Here is a 22,607-nt window from a genome sequence, read left to right on the forward strand (position 1 = left end):
CGGGCAGATTCCTGCAGCGGGTTTCTTCCTGCTTCGCTAAAGTCAAAGTATAACTAACGTTCGGCTTAGGTATGCACACGTACCTGTAGGAGAGAAGAAATCGGGAGAATCCGAGGGAACATTAATACGTCGCCCGAAGGTTTTGAATCCTAAGTTCGTGCTCTAGGCGATCCTGCGGAGAGTAGGAAGTAAACGGGCGGCGCGCATTCGAACTCTCCACTCGTTCGCGTCCGCGGCCGCTCGGCCGTCTTCGCGTCACGGTCGCCCGTCGCCCCTACACGGCCTACTCCACGGCCCCCTCCACCCCTCTACGCCCCGGCTGCACTAGCGCGCCGCTCCGCGGTAGCGGTAGTGGGGACTACGAGAGCGCCGAGCGGCGGGCTCTCAATTGTCGTTGGTTCGTCGCGACGTGTGGACGAGTGCGTGGTGAGCGTTCGAGCCCAAGGATCAAGCGTGCGCCTCGGCTGCCTCGCGATCCGGTACGCGCACCCTAAAGCGAGCGGAAACGGCGCGCGTGCACGCGACGCACGTCGCCCCCCCCTCTCCCCCCGATCCGGACCGAGTGAAGTCCGTTACGGGACGGACAAGAGTTCGGAGTGTGTACTACCCGCGTGTGTATATGCGCGCGCGCGCGCACGACGTGCGGCCAATTTCACGCGGTGAGCGCGTGGACGCCCCGGACGATCCGAAAAAGTTTTGTGCCTCACGTTCAACTCGACATCCTCGCCCGCATCCTCGTCCGCATCCTTGTGAAATGTGCGTTGCGGCCGTGGCGTTCAACACGCGCGACAGCGACGCGATATTCCGCGATACTCCGTGGCGTTGACGGAAACGAGCGCGCGCGCGCGCGCGCTCGCTCATTCGCGTCCACCGCGATCGCGATCGAAGATCGGTTGTGAGTGAGAGAGAGAGAGAGAGAGAAAAGAGAACGACTTAGGGAAGGATAAACAAAGACGCTCTCTCTCGTGACGCTGACAGTGTGTGCTCTGAATTCTGGGATTTCCACCTGCGGATTTTGTGATACGCCGACACGCGGCTTCTGGAGCTTCGGAGTCCTTTTTTTTGTGTGATCGCCCAACGGACCTCCTCTGGCAGCAACGGCCATGACCGCGGACAGCCTGTTCGAGACTACCAGCATCCCGGGGCATCTCGCTCCCACGCCCGAGAGACTGGAGAGACTTCTCTCGAAACAGACCCTCGAGGAGCTCTACGAGGTCGAGGAACAGCCTTTCGCACGGTAAGCCACGACTCGAAACACGCGGGGCACCATCTCTCTTTCACCCCGCTTCCTTCGGCTCTCTTTCTCCTCGATCGCGCTCCACTCTCTTTCTCTGCCCTCTCCTCCTCCTCCTCCTCCTCTCCCTCCGGGTTGTCTTTGTCTTCGCGTAACCTAACGAGGCTAGACCGCTTCCGACCTGCCGCGACTCCGGTGACCTCCCGAGGTCGGGCTTAACCTCTTCCGTGCGCTCGATGTCTATCAATATTTACGCTCGAGTCGATCACCATAATGAACGCTGATAGAGAATGAGCGTTTTGTTATCGCATTATCTGATAGGCTGTATGTACATACACCTGTGTATTGTGCGCGAACAAGTGCGGACTTTCCGTCAAATTCCGCGTAAGGAACTTAACGCGACAATTTAATGGCCTTCTTCGCGACATTTAGCACTTTTGATATGGACGATTTTCTGCCGTTGATAACATAATTCATAATCAAAAATAGAGAAGGGGGACACACTTCGAAAAATATATGATGATGTAAGAGTCAATATTGACACTTTCTACAATAAATTCCTTGTATTGTATAAAGACGTTACAGTAAAGTAGGACTTAATACAGATAAAAGATAAGGCAAAAAGGAATATATCTTCTCAAGTATATATACGTTCTTAAAAATGTTCCGTATAAAGAATTTTACGATAATTTGACAGAATTTAATACGGTCTGGGGAAGACACTCGATTAATATATATAGTTCGTTAAAAAATAAATTAAAATCATGTATGATATATAAATGTCGCAGGTGTATGGAAAATTGTACTAACGCTTCGAAGAAAGTTGATCAAAGATACGCACAAAGTAAACAGAGAAATTGATAAAGATACATCTTATTTTTCGTGTACGATGTACTTGGGATGCGACGCTGCGAAATTTTCGATCGAAAGAATTGATCGAAGATTTTATCTAAAGTGGAGCAGCAAAGTCCGTATAGAAAATGGATGTGATAGTTTTCAAGTCGCGTTCTCATCTCTGACGCGCTCCGTTTTAACAAAAGTAAGGTAAAGCTGTAAATAAGGTCTCGCTATAAAAAAAAAGTACGATTTACAAAAGATCCTGGTGCGTAAGGAGCCTCGTTTCTCAGACGAATTATCCGATCGTGTGCGCGAGAAAGGGGGACGCGATTCGATGCTATTGTGCCGAGAGCGTGCGAATGCGATCTATCATCGAAGGTGATAAATGCGTGCGCGAGGTAACGCGAGATGCGGGTAATTAGTATCTCGTGACGCGCGCGTGTCTCGGCGCGATTACTCGCGGATTTAATGGAAGCAAGCTAGGATGATTTTTGAAATCTGTACCGTATCGCGCGCAGTATAGGTATGCGGCCGTATACAACAAAAGGGATGTATTATATCGATAAGGCGTATTACGTCTCGAAGATAATTCGAATCGGGTATAAAGTACGGATTAAACTTTAGCGCGCAACAAATTATCAATTTAATTATCGGTATTATAAGATATCGTTAATGACTTATTTACGCTCGGTTTGAAGTCTCGCGGCACATCGCGAAGGGGTTAATAGATCCGATAATGTACGAATGATTGTATTAGCGTGATTAATCGCGAGAAAAAAATTACGAGGGTTATCTCGAGGATATTAAATTAATTTATAAGATTTTCGCTTTATACACGGGGGTGGGGGAGAGAGGGGAGGCGTAGGGAAGAGGGGAGATGAGCGGAGGATTTTATCGTCACTAAATTTCGCGTCGTATTTACGTCCGCGTTTAATCGTCGTATTAAAGTTACCGCATAATCGTATTACGACATGTGCGTTATATATATAAAAAAAAGGAAGGAACGCGCTCGTTATATTCGCGCTTCTCCGGTTTACCTTTAACTAATTTTCCGCGGATCCCTCGCGCGCATATCGGGCTACCTTGCGTAATTGCGCGTTAAATCACGCGCGTCGACGGAAACGCGCTCGTTATGGAACCATTTCACACGTGTCTACGATTTTTTAGTGATCCACCGCGGGGAATACTAATGCAGCCTTTTCTTGCGATAGATCATTACACGCGGCAAGAAAGTAAACGGCCTCTAAACATATATCGCGCTATTGTAAATATTCCCGCCGCGGCGGCGGTATATTTTACCGTCGCTCGTATTAAATTTCGAAGTTCAATCTAGATAAGAATTATTTGACTGTATACATCCGTAGCCGAGATATATGAAGCTTTTAACGTGCAAAACAAAGTGACGTGCGAGTTTTATGAGATATCACGAGAAGGAGAAAGAGGATGAGAGTAATGAGAGAGACGGAGTCGCTGTATATGTGATATATGTAACTTGAGTGCGATTGCGCGAGTTTTAATGGATTCTCTTGCATTCTCTCGATATTCGGCGGTTCCGTCGGGGCCAAGGAATCTCGGAAAATATTTCGTTTCGGGCGACAGTATATGAATTTCTCTTTAACTCGTATACCGTAACGGCGCCAATCGTTTCCGTTCGAGCAGGGCCCCGGGCCACCCTTATCTCGGCCCTGAGGCCCTCCTCGTGAAAGAAAGTGCTCCCACTGCGAGATCGAGGTCGAGACTTGGTTCTCCTCGTGTCGATACATTCTTTTACGACCTGGCTTGGAAGGGACTCCCGCTGCTCTCCTCGCACGAAGATGTCCGCCGGCCCGCCGCCGCCGCCGCCGCCGACCGTTGCGAAAAGAACGCGAGGAGGTGGAAACGGTCGAAACGGTCTCTTTCCGAAACTATGCAAGGCCGTTCAGGGCCCTCCACGCACGCACGCACGCAGATCCCCGAAGCTGCTGCGTGACGTGTCCTGCGAACGGCTGTTGAATTTAAAGGAAAATGCGGTCCCGGGAGAAATCCTCGAATGACATCCATATGTCCGATGCAGGCACACGATATCGGGACTTCCCACAATTTTCCGTGACGATGCGATGCCAAATTCGTGAAAGACAAACGAATTGCCCACAATTGTTCGTGGCCATGCCGCGATCTAAGATTACCCGGTTTATATTGCGATACTTCGTCGAAGGGTCATCTGTGCGATGCCGATTACGGAGGCGCAATGGAATGTTTTAATTGCGCGAAGGAAAACAGGACTGATTTCTCGGAGCAGGAAATAAATAAATAGAAACTTATCTGCGTAATAGAAATTCAATACAGCGTTAACATTGTTTTCTATTTGATCATTTGGGTGCGTAATAGATGACCGTTGGATCGTGTTGGGTCACAGACGTGGCCTCTGCCGCGAGAGACCGCGAGATTGCGCGAATTGAAAAATCGGATCGAGCGAAACGACGAAAGCGCGGGGAAAATCCCCGGGGTTTAAGATTAATCGCGATAGCGCTAATTAACGATTAACCGGCCGCGCGTATAAATCTCTTACGTGCCGCGCCGTAAAGCGTTGGAAATCCTAGCTATCGTAAATTCTCGATGAACTTTAACGCGTCACGTAGATATAATATCCGATAATTGCTAAGCCGGGTAGTTGCTAAACATTTTATCCGCAACTTATATTACGTCGGCAAATAAATTTCTGCGAATTAGAAGAGATTCTCCAGCTATCTCTCGCGTGGCTCTAATTTATCTCTCTATGGCTCTTCTTGTATAAGTTAAATACTTTTCGATATGTCTACGTGTTACGTATACATATCGATTCTTTTGCGTTCGCACCACTTTCAGCGAAACTCGAAGCTCGCATCCGGTCTCGTCGTGAATAATCTCGCGTTTAATTTACCGTTAGACTGTCTCTGTCCTGGAATTTTTATTAACTTTGTGTAAGAGCGCGACACACGCGCGGCGTGGTGGCGACTTCCTCTCGCATCGCGCGGTTATATGTTATAACGCCTCCTTAACGACCGGACGCGCCCGGGACCTTCCTGAATGGCGTTAAGCACCGTCGAGATTTATGCAAACCGTCAATCACCGCGCGTCGTGACAGCGATGGCGCGAGGAATGAAAAGTATCAGATAATAATCGCCGCCGCGCTCTCTGCCCAACACCTGCCGCGTTCTAGAATTTCTCACGCGAGGCATCCGCCCGGCGCGCGATGCAACCACGCGCGAGCGTAAATATAATTTCATAATGCGAACGATTATCTCGCGTACGTCCGACGTACTCAAATGGGACTGCGCTTCGCCCTCTTCGCATATATAGTTTGCGTGTGTGGTGTGGCGGAGACACCGGATTCTCTTAGAAACCTCAGCTCCCTGACGCGCTTTTGTGTGCCTACGTCTTCGAGTCTCTTGCGTGAAAAGCGGAGAGAAAAAACAAAAAAGAGAGGCAACTTTGTAATGTACAAGTGGAAATCTTAACCCTCTCTCGACAAGCACCGCTGTTGTCCCCAGTGCAAGCACACAACTTTGTGGAAAGCACTTGAAAGATCAAGCCGTTATTCTGTCTTATTTTTAGTTGTCGTGTTTTACATTATTTTTTTGTTTGTTAAAGAACGTAAAGAACGATAGAAAATACCGACTGTGTTTAGCAGAAGAAGTAAGTTTTGCAACTGTTTGCAACTGAGATTTTTTAATACGATTGGTTCTTACCCTTAATTCCTCACTATCTAAACGTATAAGCTAATATTAAAGAATCTTACGACTGCAGTTGCAAAACTGCATTTTCTGCTAAGTGCAGCCAATTATTAGAAATTGCGGCATCTAAAGCTCAAAGCTACATGCTATCGTGTTAATACATATATCGTGAAGTATACTTGAAAGTATTGCGCGCAGAAGCGGATAAACTCCCCGCTGGACAGTTGAATGCACAACGCACGCGTTTATATTCGCGCTTCGATATAACGACACGTATCCCAATCGCGATCAGTGACACATCGTATCGACCCGATATTAAATAAATAAGAGTCTTCCCGGTATCATTTTTCAATTCAACGAGCTCGTTCTCTTGTTCTCGCCCTCGCCTTCTCTCTCTTCCTCGCCAGGCCGCTTCCTCGATCGCGAGTACGTGCAATCGAACGCAAACAAATCACGTCAATGTTTATCTTACCGCCGTGGCGTTTGCGACATCGCGCGGCGCGCGCGGTGCGCGCAGAGCCCGCGCGGTGTACGAATTATTGCGCGCGGAATGTGCGCGTCGCGCATTGCACCTTCGCTCTCTCCTCCCCGCTGCACATGCAGCGCGAAAATGGATTTGGCGTTGCGCAATCCTTTCTCGCCCGCGCGGAAATCGCGCTCGGTATCCCGCCGCGCGACTCGATTTCCCTATATACGAGGGGGGGCTCGGCTCGGGGTCGCTCTCTTTCGTTCTCAGCGCGTTCATTAACCGGCCGCGTATAAGGCTTATTCATATGACCGCTCAGTACAGTAAACCGACGATAAGCGAAGCAGCCTCGGCGTCGCTTTAACGGCGCGCTGTCAGTCCGCGCGACTCTTCAAGTCGCGTGCACGAATCGTCAAGCCGACGCCATAAACGTCGGAGGGGCCCCTCGGTATAAATATTACGTCTGTGTCGGCCTAGGGGATAGCGTTAGTCGCGGGCGAGCGTAAATAAACTCTCTCGTGGCGAGAGAGGAGCATTCCTTTCCCACCAATTAAGCGATTCCGGCCGCGTAATCGATACTTATGGCAAGAGAAGCGCGCGCGGGACGTACGTGACGTTTTATATTGAGCGTGCGCGCGCGCGCGACTTGTTCGCCAATTTGCAAAATTGCCTCCCGCGTTAAAATGTGATTTCACTGTCACATTTATGATCGTCGTCGGCGCGCGTCGTCGATGATCGCGCGTCATCTCGATTCATTTCTATAGAATGGAAAACGTACGGGTTCGCTTACATTGGAAATTGGCGGAAAATGAAACTTTATGTCGGAATTATACGGACAGTCTCTCTCTTTCTCTCTTACGCGCAAAAGTCTCGTGTGCGAGTACGGCTTGTTAAAAGGCTCGAAGTTCAAGAGATCCTCGTCGAGGCGCGTTTTAATCTTTCGAGGCTGTGTCCTTGCATGATTTATTCATCGAACGCTTTCTAGTGTTCTTACATTTGTGCACACGCGCCTGTGGGGATAAGACAGCGCGCGCACGCGTGTATGTGTACAGTCATCTTCTAAAGATGATTGTGCACGGTGGAAAAACGACGGTCGAGAGTCATCGACGTATTTCAATCAGCGAAAATGTTTATCGCATGCTCCTCCGCGGAATATTGAATCTGTGCATACAGATCTTCAGTTTGTTTGAGAATTTCCGGACGAGATGTGTAAAGCGTTTCGACAAATTTCAGATAAGTTTGAGATATATATATATATATATATATATATATATATATATATGTATGTATGTATGTATGTACATTGATAATATTACCATTTTACAAATCTCACTATCTTTTTCTCTGTAGAAATTAAAGAAAAATTATTGGCTAGCGATACGATAGAGCGTGACAGTTTAACGCTATACGTAATTTACATCTATATTGTCTCTCCGCGCGCATCTCGTTTCTTCGTATCCATGGCGAATATTGGCGAGATGCTCCTCGCGATTGATTGGGAGAATATAGCTCCATCTGCCACGCGTGTACGTCTCCTCGCGCAGTTTCTGGTGAAAACGGAAGGTGCGGCGATGGACTTCGCGCACGTAGCCGGAACGATAACGAAGGGAAGAATATCCCTTATATGCGAGGGCCCCCGTTCCCGGCGGAAGATAAATAAGTACCCGCGTGGCCTGCTCTCGCCGCGTGCAGCTCGTAAAACGAATTGTGTTCCGAGTTGTGTCCCGGGATATTGCCTCTCTCTCTCGTGGTCGGTATATCTTCAGTCGGGCCGCGGATCGTTCTTTTATACACGGTCGCCCGATTGCTAGAGGTGGAAGTATTCCAGCGCGTATCTTACTTATAAGGATATAAATATCGAATGGCAAGTGCATAGCGGACAGTCTCGGCATACTCCGCCTGGCCACGAGCTATTTTCAACCCACGCCGAACTCGCTCCTCTCGGAGCTCATCCCCTGTCCTCTCCCTTTCTCTCTCTTTCTCTTTCTCTGTCTCTCTGATGAATCTCCTGCATGCGGTCTCCGTCCTGGTTCCCCCCGTCTCTCGCTTCTCGTGCGCCCGTATCCCTGTCGCACGCCTTCGTGTATATATATATATATATATTCTAAAAGGCCCAACCTGATACCATAAAGAGCGTCCCCACTGACAGTGTTGCGCGTTTAAATTCCTGCGACGCGCGGCGCTTCGTAATTCACCGATATCGCATATTGCGCGATGTCTCCTTGAAGCGCACGACCGCCCGCTCCGCGTCGGTACCCGATATCGCTGTCTTGCCTTGTCGAGGGGGGCACATTGCGTCGCGTCGCGTCGCGATTATTAACCCTCGCCGATGAGATACGTGTGGATGAAGAGGGAGATACATGTACACGCGTTAAAGGTATGCGTTTGCAATGCGACCAGGGGCGTATAGCTACTGTATATAGCACGCAAGACACAAGAGGATTCGCGCGATCCGCTCCAATACAAAAGCGACAGAGATAACGTATCATATTGCCGTTTGATCTCGACTCCTGTGACAACGATGTGTATCTTCATATCGAACGTACATGGGAAGAAAGATGGTTTCATTTAGCAATGACACTGAACGCATTTGCGATAAACAAATGCGCGTTTGAGCATCCGTAAGATATTACTTGGGTTTAACTGAGTTCAATGGACAAATCGCGCGCGTGCACATGACTTTTCCCGTTGGCAACGTCACTCTGATTACGAGGAATCGTTCCCGCGACGAAGTCGAAAGAGAGAAAAGGAAAGAGAGAGAGAGAGAGAGAGAAAGAGAGGAAGCGATCGAGTGGAAGAGGAAAAATCCAATCCACGAGATCGAACGACGACCGTGTGCGCTCGGGACGAGTTAACGTGACGGGAACGGGCATGCCATCTGGAAAGTACCCGGTAACGGCACTTGCAATTAGTGCGGCAAGAGCAGGCTGCTATACGCCTGCCCACTTGTCCGGGCCTTGTGTCGCAGCGATCCGGTCGCCGAAGACGACCTTCCGTCGAGAGGGGAAAACGAGATCGCGGGACGCGCTCGCCAAGTCGATTCGATATATACCCCCCTATCATGATCCCCCTATATATCTATGTGTTTACGGAGGGTGGGGCGATGTGCCATATGCGGACAATCGGCGTCTATATAGCGCGCATTGATGCGACTCTGAATAAAATTATGTCGCATTCGAAATTATCTGGCGGAGCCCCGAATAATTGTATTTGCTCAATTGTCGGAGCGGTGCAGCTGTCGCGTGGTAGTTTAAAGCGAGCAATGCTCCTTGGCGTTGTTTTCGACGCCGCGAGACACACGACGGGGAAATATTTAATTATATCGTTGACAATATTGATTCATTTATGCATCGCAATTACGACATCGAGTTAATTGCGCCAACGGGTTTCTTAAACTTAATTATGTTAGAGGAACAATTCGATATTCCATATCGTCGCCGATTTGCTGAACGAGATTTCGGGTCCAGTATAGCTCGTTTTTATCGCGTACGCGACTTGCTCGCGTTACAAACGCAAGGAAATTTCCCTCGAAACTTTCTCGAGATCGATTTCGACAAATGTGTAATACGAGATTGGCCGTGTGATTTCATTATTCGGCGGCCTGTTGCTGCAGGATCTTTCTCTAATCTCGCGACGATTCAGGGTAGGAAACGTCCCTTGAGATCCAACTGCTTTTCTCGATAAGCAACAGCTGTCCCTCCCCAAGTCCCCCGTCGTCGTGCTGCAGTCAGACCCCGCGCACGGTTAGGCTTTTAAGGATGCTTCCTGCGCACGCAGCAGTCGCATTTATTCACTTAGCATGACAAAGCTCGTCTTCTGTCTCTCTCTTTCGCTTCACGAATTCTAAGGGGTTTCGGCGCGCGCGTTGGCGGAGGACCTTCCGTCCACATTATTTTGGTTGATTCAGCCGCAACTGAATAAGCATGCGCTGCTTATTTTGGGTGCCGCGCGACACATTCGATTTAAATACTGGCGTGTATATGTCACGTCAATATTATTTATTTTGCCTCGCTCTCCTTCGTCGCGGCGCGCGCGTAAACGTTAATAAACCCGTGTGTTATCGCGCATTCTAGCGTGTTTGAGCTGGTATTCCAGTTATTTCTATATTTCTTCGTCGAAAGAAGATACCCGATCGAAGGAATCTGGTGTCCGACTTCGAACGAAGCCGGCTGACAATCGCCGACTATTTGCGAGCGATTCCAGCGGCAGTTATCGATCCGTGGCCAATGATCACGGCAGCGGCTGCAGCGGCGGCGACCTTGAGAGGGAAAGACGGCGATTGTTCGTCATCGCGATCGCGTATTTTCTCGCCCGTGAAGATCGGAGCCTATCGGTCGCACTTTTTCCCCCCCGTCCGATTCTCTCCTTCGCTCTCTCCCTCGAGATCGCGACGTTCCGATCGGACGGATCGATAAACATAATTAAGGCGACGGGACACCTCGACACGGCACGCTTTATCGGCCGGCAGTATCTGCGCCGGTGATAATCGTCGTCATCGTGCACACAGAAGGGTTGTTTAATAAGACGTTCGTGTCCATAGTTACGGCGGCTGTCGTTTAGCGGGGGGACGGAAAGGGTGAGCTCTTTGTAGGAATAAAATTCGAGTTGCGCGCGGAGAGACGTCGCGATCGGAACGGAAAGTCGGAGCCCGAGATCTGACGTATCCGGGCGGCCGGCGTGTATAAGATCGGCGAATCTCAATCGAGCGCGAAACGTTCAACCGCTCGAGTGATCTACGAGCGCGAGAGCGCGATCACGACACCGAGAGGGAAGCCGACGCCGGCTGCGGAGAGGCGGTGGTGTGCGCAGTTGTCAAGGTATTACGACACACACACCAACTGCAGAAAGAATCTGAGCGGCGAGGGACAGAGAAAGAGAGAGAGAAATGAGAGAGAGAGAGAGAGAGAGAAAGAGAAAGAGGAAGAGAGAAGGGCGGCAGTTGGATCGCTCGCGATATTGCCAGTGATCTATGAGTCACGATCCCTTACGGCGGGACACCTTTGGCCCAGATCACACCGCTCCGCGCGTCCATTGTGCCGTCACGACTCTCCGGGGGGAGTTATTTCGTAGGTCTCTTGTGTGCCGCCCCCGTCCGTCGTCGTCGTCGTCGTCGTCGTCGTCGGGGAACATGGGAAAGTGTCGATTCTCGACGTTCGGCTCTCGGAAGGCGCAACAACTTTCGAATTCGCCCGGATCCTCGGGTTACGACTCAGAGGGGCTCCGGCGCTCTCGCTGCACGCTCCAATGTCGTCGTGCCACGCTCATCACGTTTCAGCGGCAGAGCGTGTTAAACGGCCACGTCGGTCTTGTCACACACACGCGTCCCGGGATTACTTTTACTTAAATTAAATCGCACCTTAAACACGTCCGCGTAATCTTATTTTTTTATCTTCATTCCGCTCGCGTAACTTTTCACTCGATGCCGATCGTTCACCGGAGTTAATTAAAGCTCGTTTTGCCGAATCTCGAAATGACGCGTTTCTAATATAAATAACGACTCTCTCTTTCTCTCTCTGTTTCTGCGAACGTGTCTCCCTTTTGTCGCAGGATCGACAGTTTTTCCTTCCTCTTCTTGCCCTCGCAGAGAGAAAAGAGACTCTATTCATACGTTGTAACGTCTCGCGGCGCGCGAAATGCGCGTTATCCATCGACTTCTTCGTCGCTTCTTGCTTCTCTCCGTCCCAGGCTTTTATCTCGATCGCGCCGGCGAATCATGCGGCTACTCCGCACGAGATCCTTTGTTACTTTTGTTTTATCGAATACGTAGTAACGAGATACAGTCTCGAACAATGTAACGTGGGGTGAAGGGAGAGAACTTTCGAAGAAGCGGCTGATGACGGGTATCTTTGTACCTATCGATGGGGATTTGTCGATCCTGTAACAATTCAATTTGTTTCATCTATCTCTTACCAGAAATCTAATATTGAAAAGGTCGAATAATTATTTATTTTATATTAAAGGCAACAAACGATGCTTTTAATATTTAAAATAAATAATTATTTGGCTTTTCCAGTATTTAATTTCTTTAAGGGTGGTCCAAACCTGGATTTTCGATCCTTCGCTTTTAGACCAGCCTTTTAAATATATTTAGATCCATTCTGAAGCGTTAAACTCTCTTCTCCTTATGCCTTTTTATTTCGAGAATGTGTCGGGATTTTTTTTCTTTGGTCTCTGATAATATATTGAATACGTTGTAAATTGACATGTGTAAAGCGGAAAGAGGCATTTTGTGACATGCAAATGTTTATTAAAGTGTCCTTAAACATGTGCATTGAATGGCTAAATTCTCAAATATAGCTCCATGGCCGTCCGTCGACCGGCTGACCACAAATGGCGCTTAAAGCGTTAATGAATTTATATTTGCACGATTAATCGTGCCTTTAAAACCAGTTCTTAAACCAGAAAGCTGGGAGCGCGTGGGCGTCGAACAACTTTGCGGCGTTAATCTGATTTTCGAGGATACGAGAAGTCGCGACGCGCCGGGTCCACGGGTCGGGCGCGCTGCAGGAATGAAAAATGCGTCTTGCCTCTCGACGCGACTTGCACTCCGCTTCGCTGCGCGGACAGAGACAAAGATATTTTTACGTGCTTCACGTTTCAGCGTGTTTCACGCCCACGTCTGCCGCCGCGCGATCGGAAAAGCAGCCGTCCTCCCTTGGGAGTCCCGACACTCAGGCTCGCACGCCTCCGCCTTAATTAAATCCTGGAAATGAGGGAGGAGTTTAAAAAAAAAGTGACAAAAACCGGCAGGCACGAAGGCAGAGGAAATGTACGCTCGCAATTATTTGTTACGGCGCTCCATTACTATTAACGGCGTAATGAATCCCGTCTGCGACGCCGAGGGTTAAAGGGTCATCTTCCATTGCGACGGAAGTGACTCGAAAATAGGGGAGCGTTTATTATACAAAAGGGATGCAAAGTCGCCACGTAATTCACAGGCGGCGGGAAGTGTGCAGGCTCGTCCAGACACGCATTGTATACAGCGTGTCGCAAAGACGCGCGACCGAGCGGTATAGATTTCTGTCGCGTCGAGTCCTACGGCGCGACTAGACGGCACATTTTTGCTCCTTTTCTCGCAATCGGTCGCGGTCGAACGGTCCGTTTCTTTCTTCGATTTTTTCCGCTGGCAATAAAAAAAAAAAAGAAGACGAAGGATCGCGCCCGTAGAGCGCAGCGCGCATGCCGCTTCTTGTCGCTTCGCCCGTCGCTCACTCGTTCGCTTCCCGCGCTCGAGTTGGCCGACCTTCACCCGACTACCGTCGCCATTATGCTCGTTACACACCAGTCGCAGTTGTAATTTACGGTTAACCGAACGGAAACCGAAGGGGAGCGACCGCGTATAGTAACGAGGTCGGTGCACATAGGGTCTCTTAACGAAGAAACCCGCCGCCGCAATCGCCTCTCGTCTCTCTATACCGTGTCTCTCTCTCTCTCTCTCTGTCTTCGTCCGACTCTATATCTCGCCGCGTTTATGCCTCCGCTGATCCAGCATTTATCCCTCGCGATGCCGGTTTCCCGGAATCGTAATGCATCGTGTATAATTTTTAGATCATTATTCAATTCCATTCTCGATTCGATCGCGAGAACTGCAGGCTGCCGGCGGCGATTGGATATACGACAGAAGGATCGATACACATACATACACACACATACACACACATATATATGTATATATATATATATATTGGCCTCAAAGATTTTCTCATTTACCTATTTTTTTTTCTTCTGCCGGCGGGTATCCCCGAAGTCGCCGTGCGGGTAGAAAGTCTCGCAAATAACGGTCTTCCACGGTGTCTTTTTGTACCGGCCGACTGGTTCTCTCGGAGATGCTGCCGATTGCGTATCGCGGGCAGCCACGATATGTCCAGAAATCGTTTGAAAGTAGTAACCCGACGTTCTGGTTGTCCCACTTGGCTAAGCCGTCTCGTCGCGTCGGCTCGCGTTGCAGTTCCGCGTCTCCATTGTGGTGTCCCATTCGAAAGGGAACAACCTTGTCCGCATTTTCCGCCGTGTCGCAACACGCTCGCCCTTACGTCAATGCGATTATGTCGTAGAAAAAAAAAATTATGCACATTCTTAAGTATATTGCTTTTGTCAATAAAGTCTTCTTGCGCTCCTTAATAAATTTCTTCCTGTACGAGATAAACGTAATTGGTAAAATTCGCCGGAAGGTAACCAATTCTATTTACCGTTTAATCTTGATCGTCGTTAAGTCTAAACATAGTTTAATCTCAAGCTTGATTGGCCGTGTAAAATCAAATATTCAAAGTTGGAAATTAGATAGCCCCGGTGAATTTCGAACTGGTTATTATCAGAGGAGGAAGGGTCGATCGCTCGTCAAACGCTCGATCGCTACGATCCCGCGCGCGCGGATATAATCGATCGGCCGCAAAACCCAGCGTGAAATCCGCCGCGCGCGGCGAAACGACGCGGATTTTTTTTATTTATTCCGCGCGCGCGTCTCCCCCTTGATTATACTGGCGCAATTACGCGCGCGATTACGGCCCCGTAATCAGCCTACGCGTTCCGCGGAGCGACTCCATCCTGTGTATCAAGGAATTGCGGCGCGTACGCGACACGGAGGAATTGCGCGAGTCGAGAATGGGACAAGTTTTACCGGCTCGCATACCTCGCGTCCTTGTCGTCGTCGTCGTCGTCGTCGTCGTCGTTGTCGTCGTCGGGGGCCGCTCTCGTGCATTAAACCCTTTTTATTTTGCCATGCGTACGTACATGGTGCTTATGCGAAAGAGCGACGTATTAGCGGGGCCGTTATTGTTTCTCGTGCCGGCGCGGCGCGGCACGGCGGCGCGCGCGCCGTCGGGCTCTCTCTCTCTCCGGAGAGCACCGCGAGCTTGTAACGCGTACACCGTAGGTAGATATTTATTGCTACCTGCTGCTCTTCCCCCTTACAGCCTATTATTCTCGCATTTGCAAGACACTGCCGTAGCATCGATTTCCGAGATTATATTCCGAGGCTCTGGTACACCAACAGCCGCCGCCGTGTATATACGCCGTTTCCGACGCACAATTCGACCGCGAATGTCTGTTTTACACACCGTAATAACGTACCTGTCGGTTTTCTTTTTTCGTTACAGTGAGTTATGGTCCCGGTATTATTCCTACGATTCTTCAACTTACGGATACACTTGCGTTTCGTTCCTATTATTTTAACGCGGACGCATTAAACATCTCGGACCGCGGACAACAAAGAGCGTTATTCATCGTGCGACTTATTGTTCGGGATGAGGTAACAAAGATGAAGCACCGAGATTATTCTCGCGTATAGACTTTGTATAGCTTTTTGCTTTCTCACGTTGTCCCCTTTCGCGAATTTTTTTTCTTCGCACTATCGGGGACGAAATGCTGCGAAGCGCAGGACGAGGAGCCGCGCTTCGCGGAACAGAGAGCCCGCCGCGGTTCGTTCTCGTCATCGGCCGCGCCGGCCGGCGAGGTAAAAGAAATGAGGTTACGCTCCGGCGAGCGCGTGCTGCGATCCGGTCGGAACGATCCGGTAAACCGCGGCGATCGGTCCTCCGGATCGCCGTTCTGCAAATAAAAAGGCTGCAGGCGCGCTCTCACCCACGCCTCGCAGGAATCCCAAGGGCGCAGCCGGGCTGTACAGGCTGTGCGCGAGCCCGCGCGCCGCGGGGCCCAGTTGTCGGGCGACGATCGATATAGTTCACCGAGGATATATATCGCCTTACCGTCCTCTCTCTTTCTCCGTCCCAGATTCGAATGACTGTGGCGGTGCGGTAGTAAACAGCCGGGCCCCAGCTGCGCGCGGGGGCCCCCCCTCGCCATCGAATGTATAATGCGGGTCAATCGACCGGGAACGAAGCGTCCCTCGAAAGCGTGAAGCGCGTCGTGCCGTGCCTCGGTCCTCCTCCCAGCGAGACGTGCAACCACTGCAACCCCTTCTTAAGATCTCCCTTTTCAACTCCACGCGATGTGTGAAAATATTTCCCCGCGGGGCATTCGGCGACAAATTGAGCGTCACTAAATCCTCCACCGTGGGGAACGCACGGGAAATAATTGAATTGCGCAACATGTTTTGCCGCTATTGTTATTTTCGTTACGTTTCGTTACCGTACCGGCCGTTGCGTCGCGTTACGTAAAAAATATATATATATACACGGGTTGAGTTTTATATTTATACTGTACCGACCGCGAATTTTATCGCGTCCACCGCGATCGCGCGGAAACGATTATGAAAGCACCAGCGTCGGACACACTAGTTTTCATGCGAAGCCTCCGCATTCCGTAACGAATTTTGGTTTACACGTGGCAACATAAAGTGTCAACTTTACAGGACTTTCACTCGCGCTTTCGTTGCCCGTTCTTCCGAAAAGAAAAAAAATACCGGAATTACGTCTTGTGCACTCTGTTTACGTTTCTCACTTCGAGGATACCTGTCTTTGCTATTTTTGTATCAATCTTGGCGGCAAACGCGACTAACTCGAGGGTCTACGACCGCGCGTTGCGTTATTACATTATATTATATATAATATACCGACTTGCGCGAGCGATACCAAGTATACCTTTCGTTTCGCTTCTGCGTCGCGAAAGGAAAGTGCACGCGAGGCTATATTTGGCCGACATTGCGACGATTTTCGCAATCGCGCAATGTGCACGCGCTCGCCCGAGATTTCGTGCGTGCCTACGCGGTGCGCTCTTATACGTGCCGGGTTTATATCGCGCGAATTACACGACATTCGATACTCTCTCTAACCTCGCGATCGCACACGTCGAATACCTCACGTGCGTTGGTATTTTGCAATCCCTAATCGCGCGTTACGATCGGTGCAGGAACAACCGCGGCGAGTAGCGCGAGGTGCTCGAATAAATTCGCATTCGCGATTGCGACCTGACGCAACTCTGCTGGATAAATAAGCGCGTTGCACCGCACGTGTCGCGCGTTGCAACGTTCGCGGCAGCTCCATTAATGTGTAACGTTCAATTCCGTTTTACATGATTTCGCTTCTGTTCGTTTGTATATAGCGTTAACGAACGAAGTTCTCGGTTTGAAAGAAAAAGAAGGTTCGCCCATCGACAGTTTAGGGTATTAGGCATATTGTGCTTTTTCGATTACCAACGGCGGGGCGGCATTTTCGAGAAACAGGTCTAAAAGCAGGACTCGTTCTCCATTCGTTCCACGGTTGGGGCTTAGCAACAACACCATGAACGAACGGCCGGACGGCAATCGTCAGCTGAAACCTGAGAATTGGTTCCCTTCCGACACGCACATTCCTCATGACCGAGCGAGTGAGCGCGAGAAGCGACAGCTGACGGGCTCGCTTGTGTGCGTCTTGCACGCAATCGCCGCGGACACGCACGCTCTAATCGCGAGGAGGACACGCCGCTGCTGCTCGTCGTAATCGCGAGTGATTTTTTTTAATAACCCCACGCGATTCGAGGAACTCGCGAAGCGTAGCGAGACGCGAGGCTGCATCAGAAGCGGCTCCGTTTTAAAGCGGGATTTGGGGCGAATCTCCGTGTGCTCTTCTCGCGCCGCGAAGACGCTTAGATTGATCTCCGCGTTTTCACTTTTCTCCGCTAATAAAGCCCGCGCACGCGACGCAACGCGAGAGAGGCCTTGAGGTAACTACAATGTAGATACGAATCTCTCCGTTGCCACTTTCGGCGTAGGAATTAATGGCCGAAGCATGGCCGCGGCGCGGTCCAGAGTCCGACATCCGCACGGACGATAAAGAATACATTACCGTGGGCCGAAAGGATGCAGTTTACCGCACCGCCGCGCCGTCAACATCTCTCCGCCGCGCGGCAATAAACGAAGACGGCAATAAATCGAGCGGCATAAACCGGCGGCCACACCTGTGTATACACTCCGCGGCCACTATAGGTGGGCATGGAAAAGCGATGTCGGCGTGGCTCGGTTACAGGCACTTTTGCAAAAACGATATTCTTTTTAACGGACGAGGTGTGAACGCGCGTGACCGACGGCGCAGGGGAAAAAGAATCCTTAACATCGAGAAGTATGGATGAGAGAGAAATCGGTCGCTGAGTACTCTCTAAAAGTGAATCATTGATTTTTCAGTGTACATTTATTCTTCAGTGGCATACTTAGAACTGTGATAAACAATGACTATTTCAATGTTGTTTCAGTGATAATATACTGACTCAAACAGTAAACATCACTGAAAGACTGCAGTGAGTTTCACTGTCAAATAGTTTTGAGAACTGAAATTCACCTGTCTTTCAGTGATATTCACTGTTTGAATCAGTATATTATCATTGAAACAACATTAAAATAGTCACTGTTTATCACAGTTCTAACTATGTCACTGAAAAATGATATATAGGTACACTGAAAATCAGTGATGATTTAACTGATTCATTTTTAGAGAGTACAGTGACTGGCCGATTGGTCGTTCGTTTTCACCGGTTCGACGTTCTACCGTCGCGAAATATCATGGGCCTGTGTACTAAAATTTTACATTCTGTTTTATGTCTCATATGCGTTATTCGAGGGTACGAGCAAAACGCCTGCAGCTTACCGCAAGTTGTAACCGCGAAATTTTTGTCATCTCGCCGCGCGTGACTATTCGATAAAGTCGAACTCGATAAATCGTCAGTAGTCGGCAGATATAGTCGGGAATATTAATGATAATTCTCTTTGCACGGTACTATCGTAAATCGAAATTTTATAGTGAAAAGTACATATGTTCTCCAAAATTGGAAATATGTGTTTGCTTCGAGTAGACCGACAGCTTCGAAAATTCAATTTTTTTTTAATGACAGTTGTAATTTTATATGTTATTTTACATAAAGATTATTGCTAAAAATTGTTAGTTTCATTCTTACATTAATAGATTACAGACTGTCATAATAAATGCCAGATAAAGCCGTAGGACTTGTGTAGATTTCCATCCACTTGTTAAAACGATAAACATTCGCGACTCATCTAGCTTTAATATATATGAAAAAGCAGAGGATAGGTAAATTAATTATTTAGATCATTTTACTGCTCCTACTTTTTAACTTTCTCTCTAAAAGTGAATCAGTAAAATCATCACTGATTTTCAGTATATAACCAATGACTATTTTAATGTTGTTTCAGTGATAATATATTAATTCAAACAGTGAATATCACTGAGTTTCACTGTCAAACAGTTTTGAGAACTAAAATTCACTGTCTTTCAGTGATATTCACTGTTTGAATCAGTATCACTGAGAGAAATAATTATTGTTTATCACAGTTCTAAGTATGCCACTGGAAAATGATATACACTGAAAATCAGTGATGATTTCACTGATTCACTTTTGGGGAGATCTTATTAAATACAATTTTATAATTCTATTTCTCAGATACGTAATGAGATATGTGAGAGGAATGTGTTTCCTATTTCTCTGACAGTTTTGACATCGCCATTAATGGCAGTTACTTTTAGATTCAAGGAGTTTGATAATTGTATAGTTTATTTCAATATTTGGTTTTGGTTTCTATCATTGTTATGAGAATCCAACTCCATACATGTAGAAAAAGCCATGGAAAGTCTAAGTGTAATTTTACATTCTAAATTTTTTCGCGACCCACTAAAAAGTCGCCTCACGATTCATCAGTAGGTCGCGACCCATACTTGGGAAATCTTGCCGTAAATTTTTACATTCCCATCTGTTTGCATTCGTTTCTTCGTAGCCTCCCCCCTTCCCCCCGTGATTCTCCCCCCACAATTATCCCCGTCTCGCAATCATGGATAATGCCGCCAAATTCGCCGCACTCTGGCCGAACGTGTTGGCGCAAGGAAGATTTCGCGAGAAAATTGGCCGTTTAAAGTGACGTTTTACTTTAATCGCGCTGTTGCGGGGGTTTAAAAGCGCGCGCGCTGCTGCAACGAACGGCGAATCGATTGCAACAAATTTTTGCGGTTGTGTCCGCCGTCGTGGTCGATTTCGAAATCAATTTCACCCGGCCTGTGGCGAGCGAGCGAAACCTAGCTACCGCGCTGATGTATTCGTGCATGCGGTTTTAGAAGGCGACATCTCCTAAAGCGAAGATGCCGCAGCTGCGTCGCGCGGATAAGATAACATGGCGATTTTTTAAATTAATTTTTGCAATGTGCGCAAGCAACCAACTGGTCGAAACCGGTGACCTTTATCCGCGCGATTCGAGCTCGACGCTGTCGAACCTCTTAATAAAAAAGATTGATAAAATTCGCGTGATTAACATTTATCAGATAGTCACACATCGCGATGACATTCGCTTAAAAAATCTCTGACTTATAGGTATGTGTTAGCCCTTGCCGAGCCGTCATCCGTTTCTTCGCATATTTTTACACCTCGTTTACGAACGTCGCGACACATCCGCTTTTCGTCGCGGAGATCGACCGATCTTCGGACGCGGTTTCCTACCCCGATGAAGTCGCCAAGCGGATTTGCATACGTTAGGTAGGCCGACGTTACGACCGTTCAGCGAGGATGAAGCGATCCGTCGATTTAGAACCGCGTCGTAAACGCGCGAAGGCGGTCAAGCACAAGTGTTTAATGCCGCGTCAACGGCGGCATCCGTCGCTTCTTACGATTCTCCTAACAGCCGATAGTTACGACGTTTGCTCGGTTACATTTTATTTATTCAACACGTCATAGCGGTAATCGGCTTTCACGGAACCAAAAAAAATATATATATAGACTTCGTGGTATAATTGCGGAGAAAATAAGAAGAACCTGCTCGTGTATACACTTCGTTTCGAGTAAGTTTCACCGTACATTTTAATTACACGCTGCGCCTCGCTGGAGAGCGGCAGGGTAGCATCGATCATTCGACGATGACGCGTCGGTAAATTGAATAAATCGATAGTTACGGATCCCCGGACGGACGCGCTCGCGAAGACGACGGGGGAGGTGATTCCGGGTGCAATGGGTTAAATGTATATTTTCAGCCGCGCACCGTGGGACGTCTCGTTAAACGTCTCCGGTCGTATGCAGCTCGTATCGGCCGACGTGTGTCTTACACCGGTTTTCCTGATATCGTAGGCGCGCACTCGCACGCTCGGCATACGCTCGCTTGCACGCGCGGATTATTATTTTCACGTGGGACGATCGAACCGTCGATGACCTGAATGCGGCGAAAACCCGCGAGTCGCGTGGGCCGCTCGCGGTCCACCCCGTCGTCCACGATTCCACGCACTCGGATAATTGCGAGTGCCGTGAGTAATTATTAGCTCCCGCTCGCCGTTTCAAGGCGCCATCGTCGTTAGCCGGCACTTTTCGTGATTTTTCAACGAGAGCGCACGCACGTCTAATTTTATCCGTTTTACTTTCCCCCTCGCGCCTTCACTCGTAAAACCAGCTATTGTATCAATTATTGCATTAACAATCGAACTAACGAGAGCATTTTCCTTTTGTTACAGGTGAGTCCATGATCTTATACTCTCAGACGCTTTAACTCCTTAAGCGCTGCTCGAGATGGTGAGTCGAGAAATATCGAAATATCGTTTCGATTCTTTATTGCGTGCGACGCGAGATTGATAAATGGATAGAGTAAGGTGATTTATTTTTGGCGTACCAGCGGGATATCTTTCCGAGACGCTGACTCTGGCGTTAATTGCGACCACGCGAGATCTTCCCACGATCTAGCCAGCTGATTCGCGTTACTCCGATCGCGCGAGGAGTAAAAAGAGCCCGGCGCTTAGTTCGCGCGGCCAACCGTTAAATAGGCACCGGGCTGCCGGCGTCCGCGCGGCATCCGCGGCCGCTTCGCGCCGAGAAGAAAATTCTGTTAACACGATATACGTAAATGTGTAGCATTAAAGTAGCCATTGGTAGCCCGGTGGATCATCAGGACGGAGAAGTTGCAGCGGCTGCAGAAGCGATAGCTCGCCGCCGCTTAGACGTTAGAGACAAGTTAAATGGTGTTCCCTCTCATTGAGCACGATCGCGTATCGACGTCGTCGTTAGGCTAACTGGAAAGGTGAGAAGACATTTATACGGGAACCGTATCTATATGCGCGAGCGATCATCTTTCCGGGAAGCTGGTTGTCGCGCTGGATTCTCTGCATGGTGGTCGCTAACGTCGCGTGATCTTTCGCCTAGGATCGTCGTATTTTCCGACGAGCGCAAAACCGGAACGCGTGGCTTTTGCGCCACGACTTATTTGCGACGCGATACGCCGAAGGTTGAAATAAGTTACGATGAGTTTTATATTACAAAAAAAAATTGCAGGACTTTCTATATCGCTGGAACAAACTGATAGAGAGTTGTGCGACGAGCATCCGTGACAAACTGGAAGAAGATAAAAGAATTAAAAAATTGTACAAAATCTTTCTTTCGTCAGATATTATATTATAGGAAACAAATCTTGATGTTTATATTTCTTGCAATTAAATATTGAAACATGTTTCGTTGGCATTGCATGAAGGAA

At 48.7% G+C, this 22,607-nt stretch overlaps 1 protein-coding gene across 1 annotated transcript in view; it reads left to right on the forward strand.

Moving 5' to 3' along the window:
- Positions 1–392: 392 nt before the first annotated feature.
- The window catches only part of LOC105458223 (serine/threonine-protein kinase 17B-like), a 96,288-nt gene continuing 74,073 nt past the window's right edge, over positions 393–22,607 (forward strand). The window contains exon 1 of the mRNA XM_011703368.1: positions 393–1,237. Within this exon, the coding sequence (XP_011701670.1) occupies positions 1,104–1,237 (134 nt within the window). The 5' untranslated portion in view covers positions 393–1,103. The remainder of the gene's footprint in view (positions 1,238–22,607) is intronic.

The sequence above is a fragment of the Wasmannia auropunctata genome, unplaced genomic scaffold (genome assembly GCF_000956235.1).
Source record: "Wasmannia auropunctata unplaced genomic scaffold, wasmannia.A_1.0 LD334579.1, whole genome shotgun sequence".
NCBI classification, from domain to species: Eukaryota; Metazoa; Arthropoda; class Insecta; order Hymenoptera; family Formicidae; genus Wasmannia; species Wasmannia auropunctata.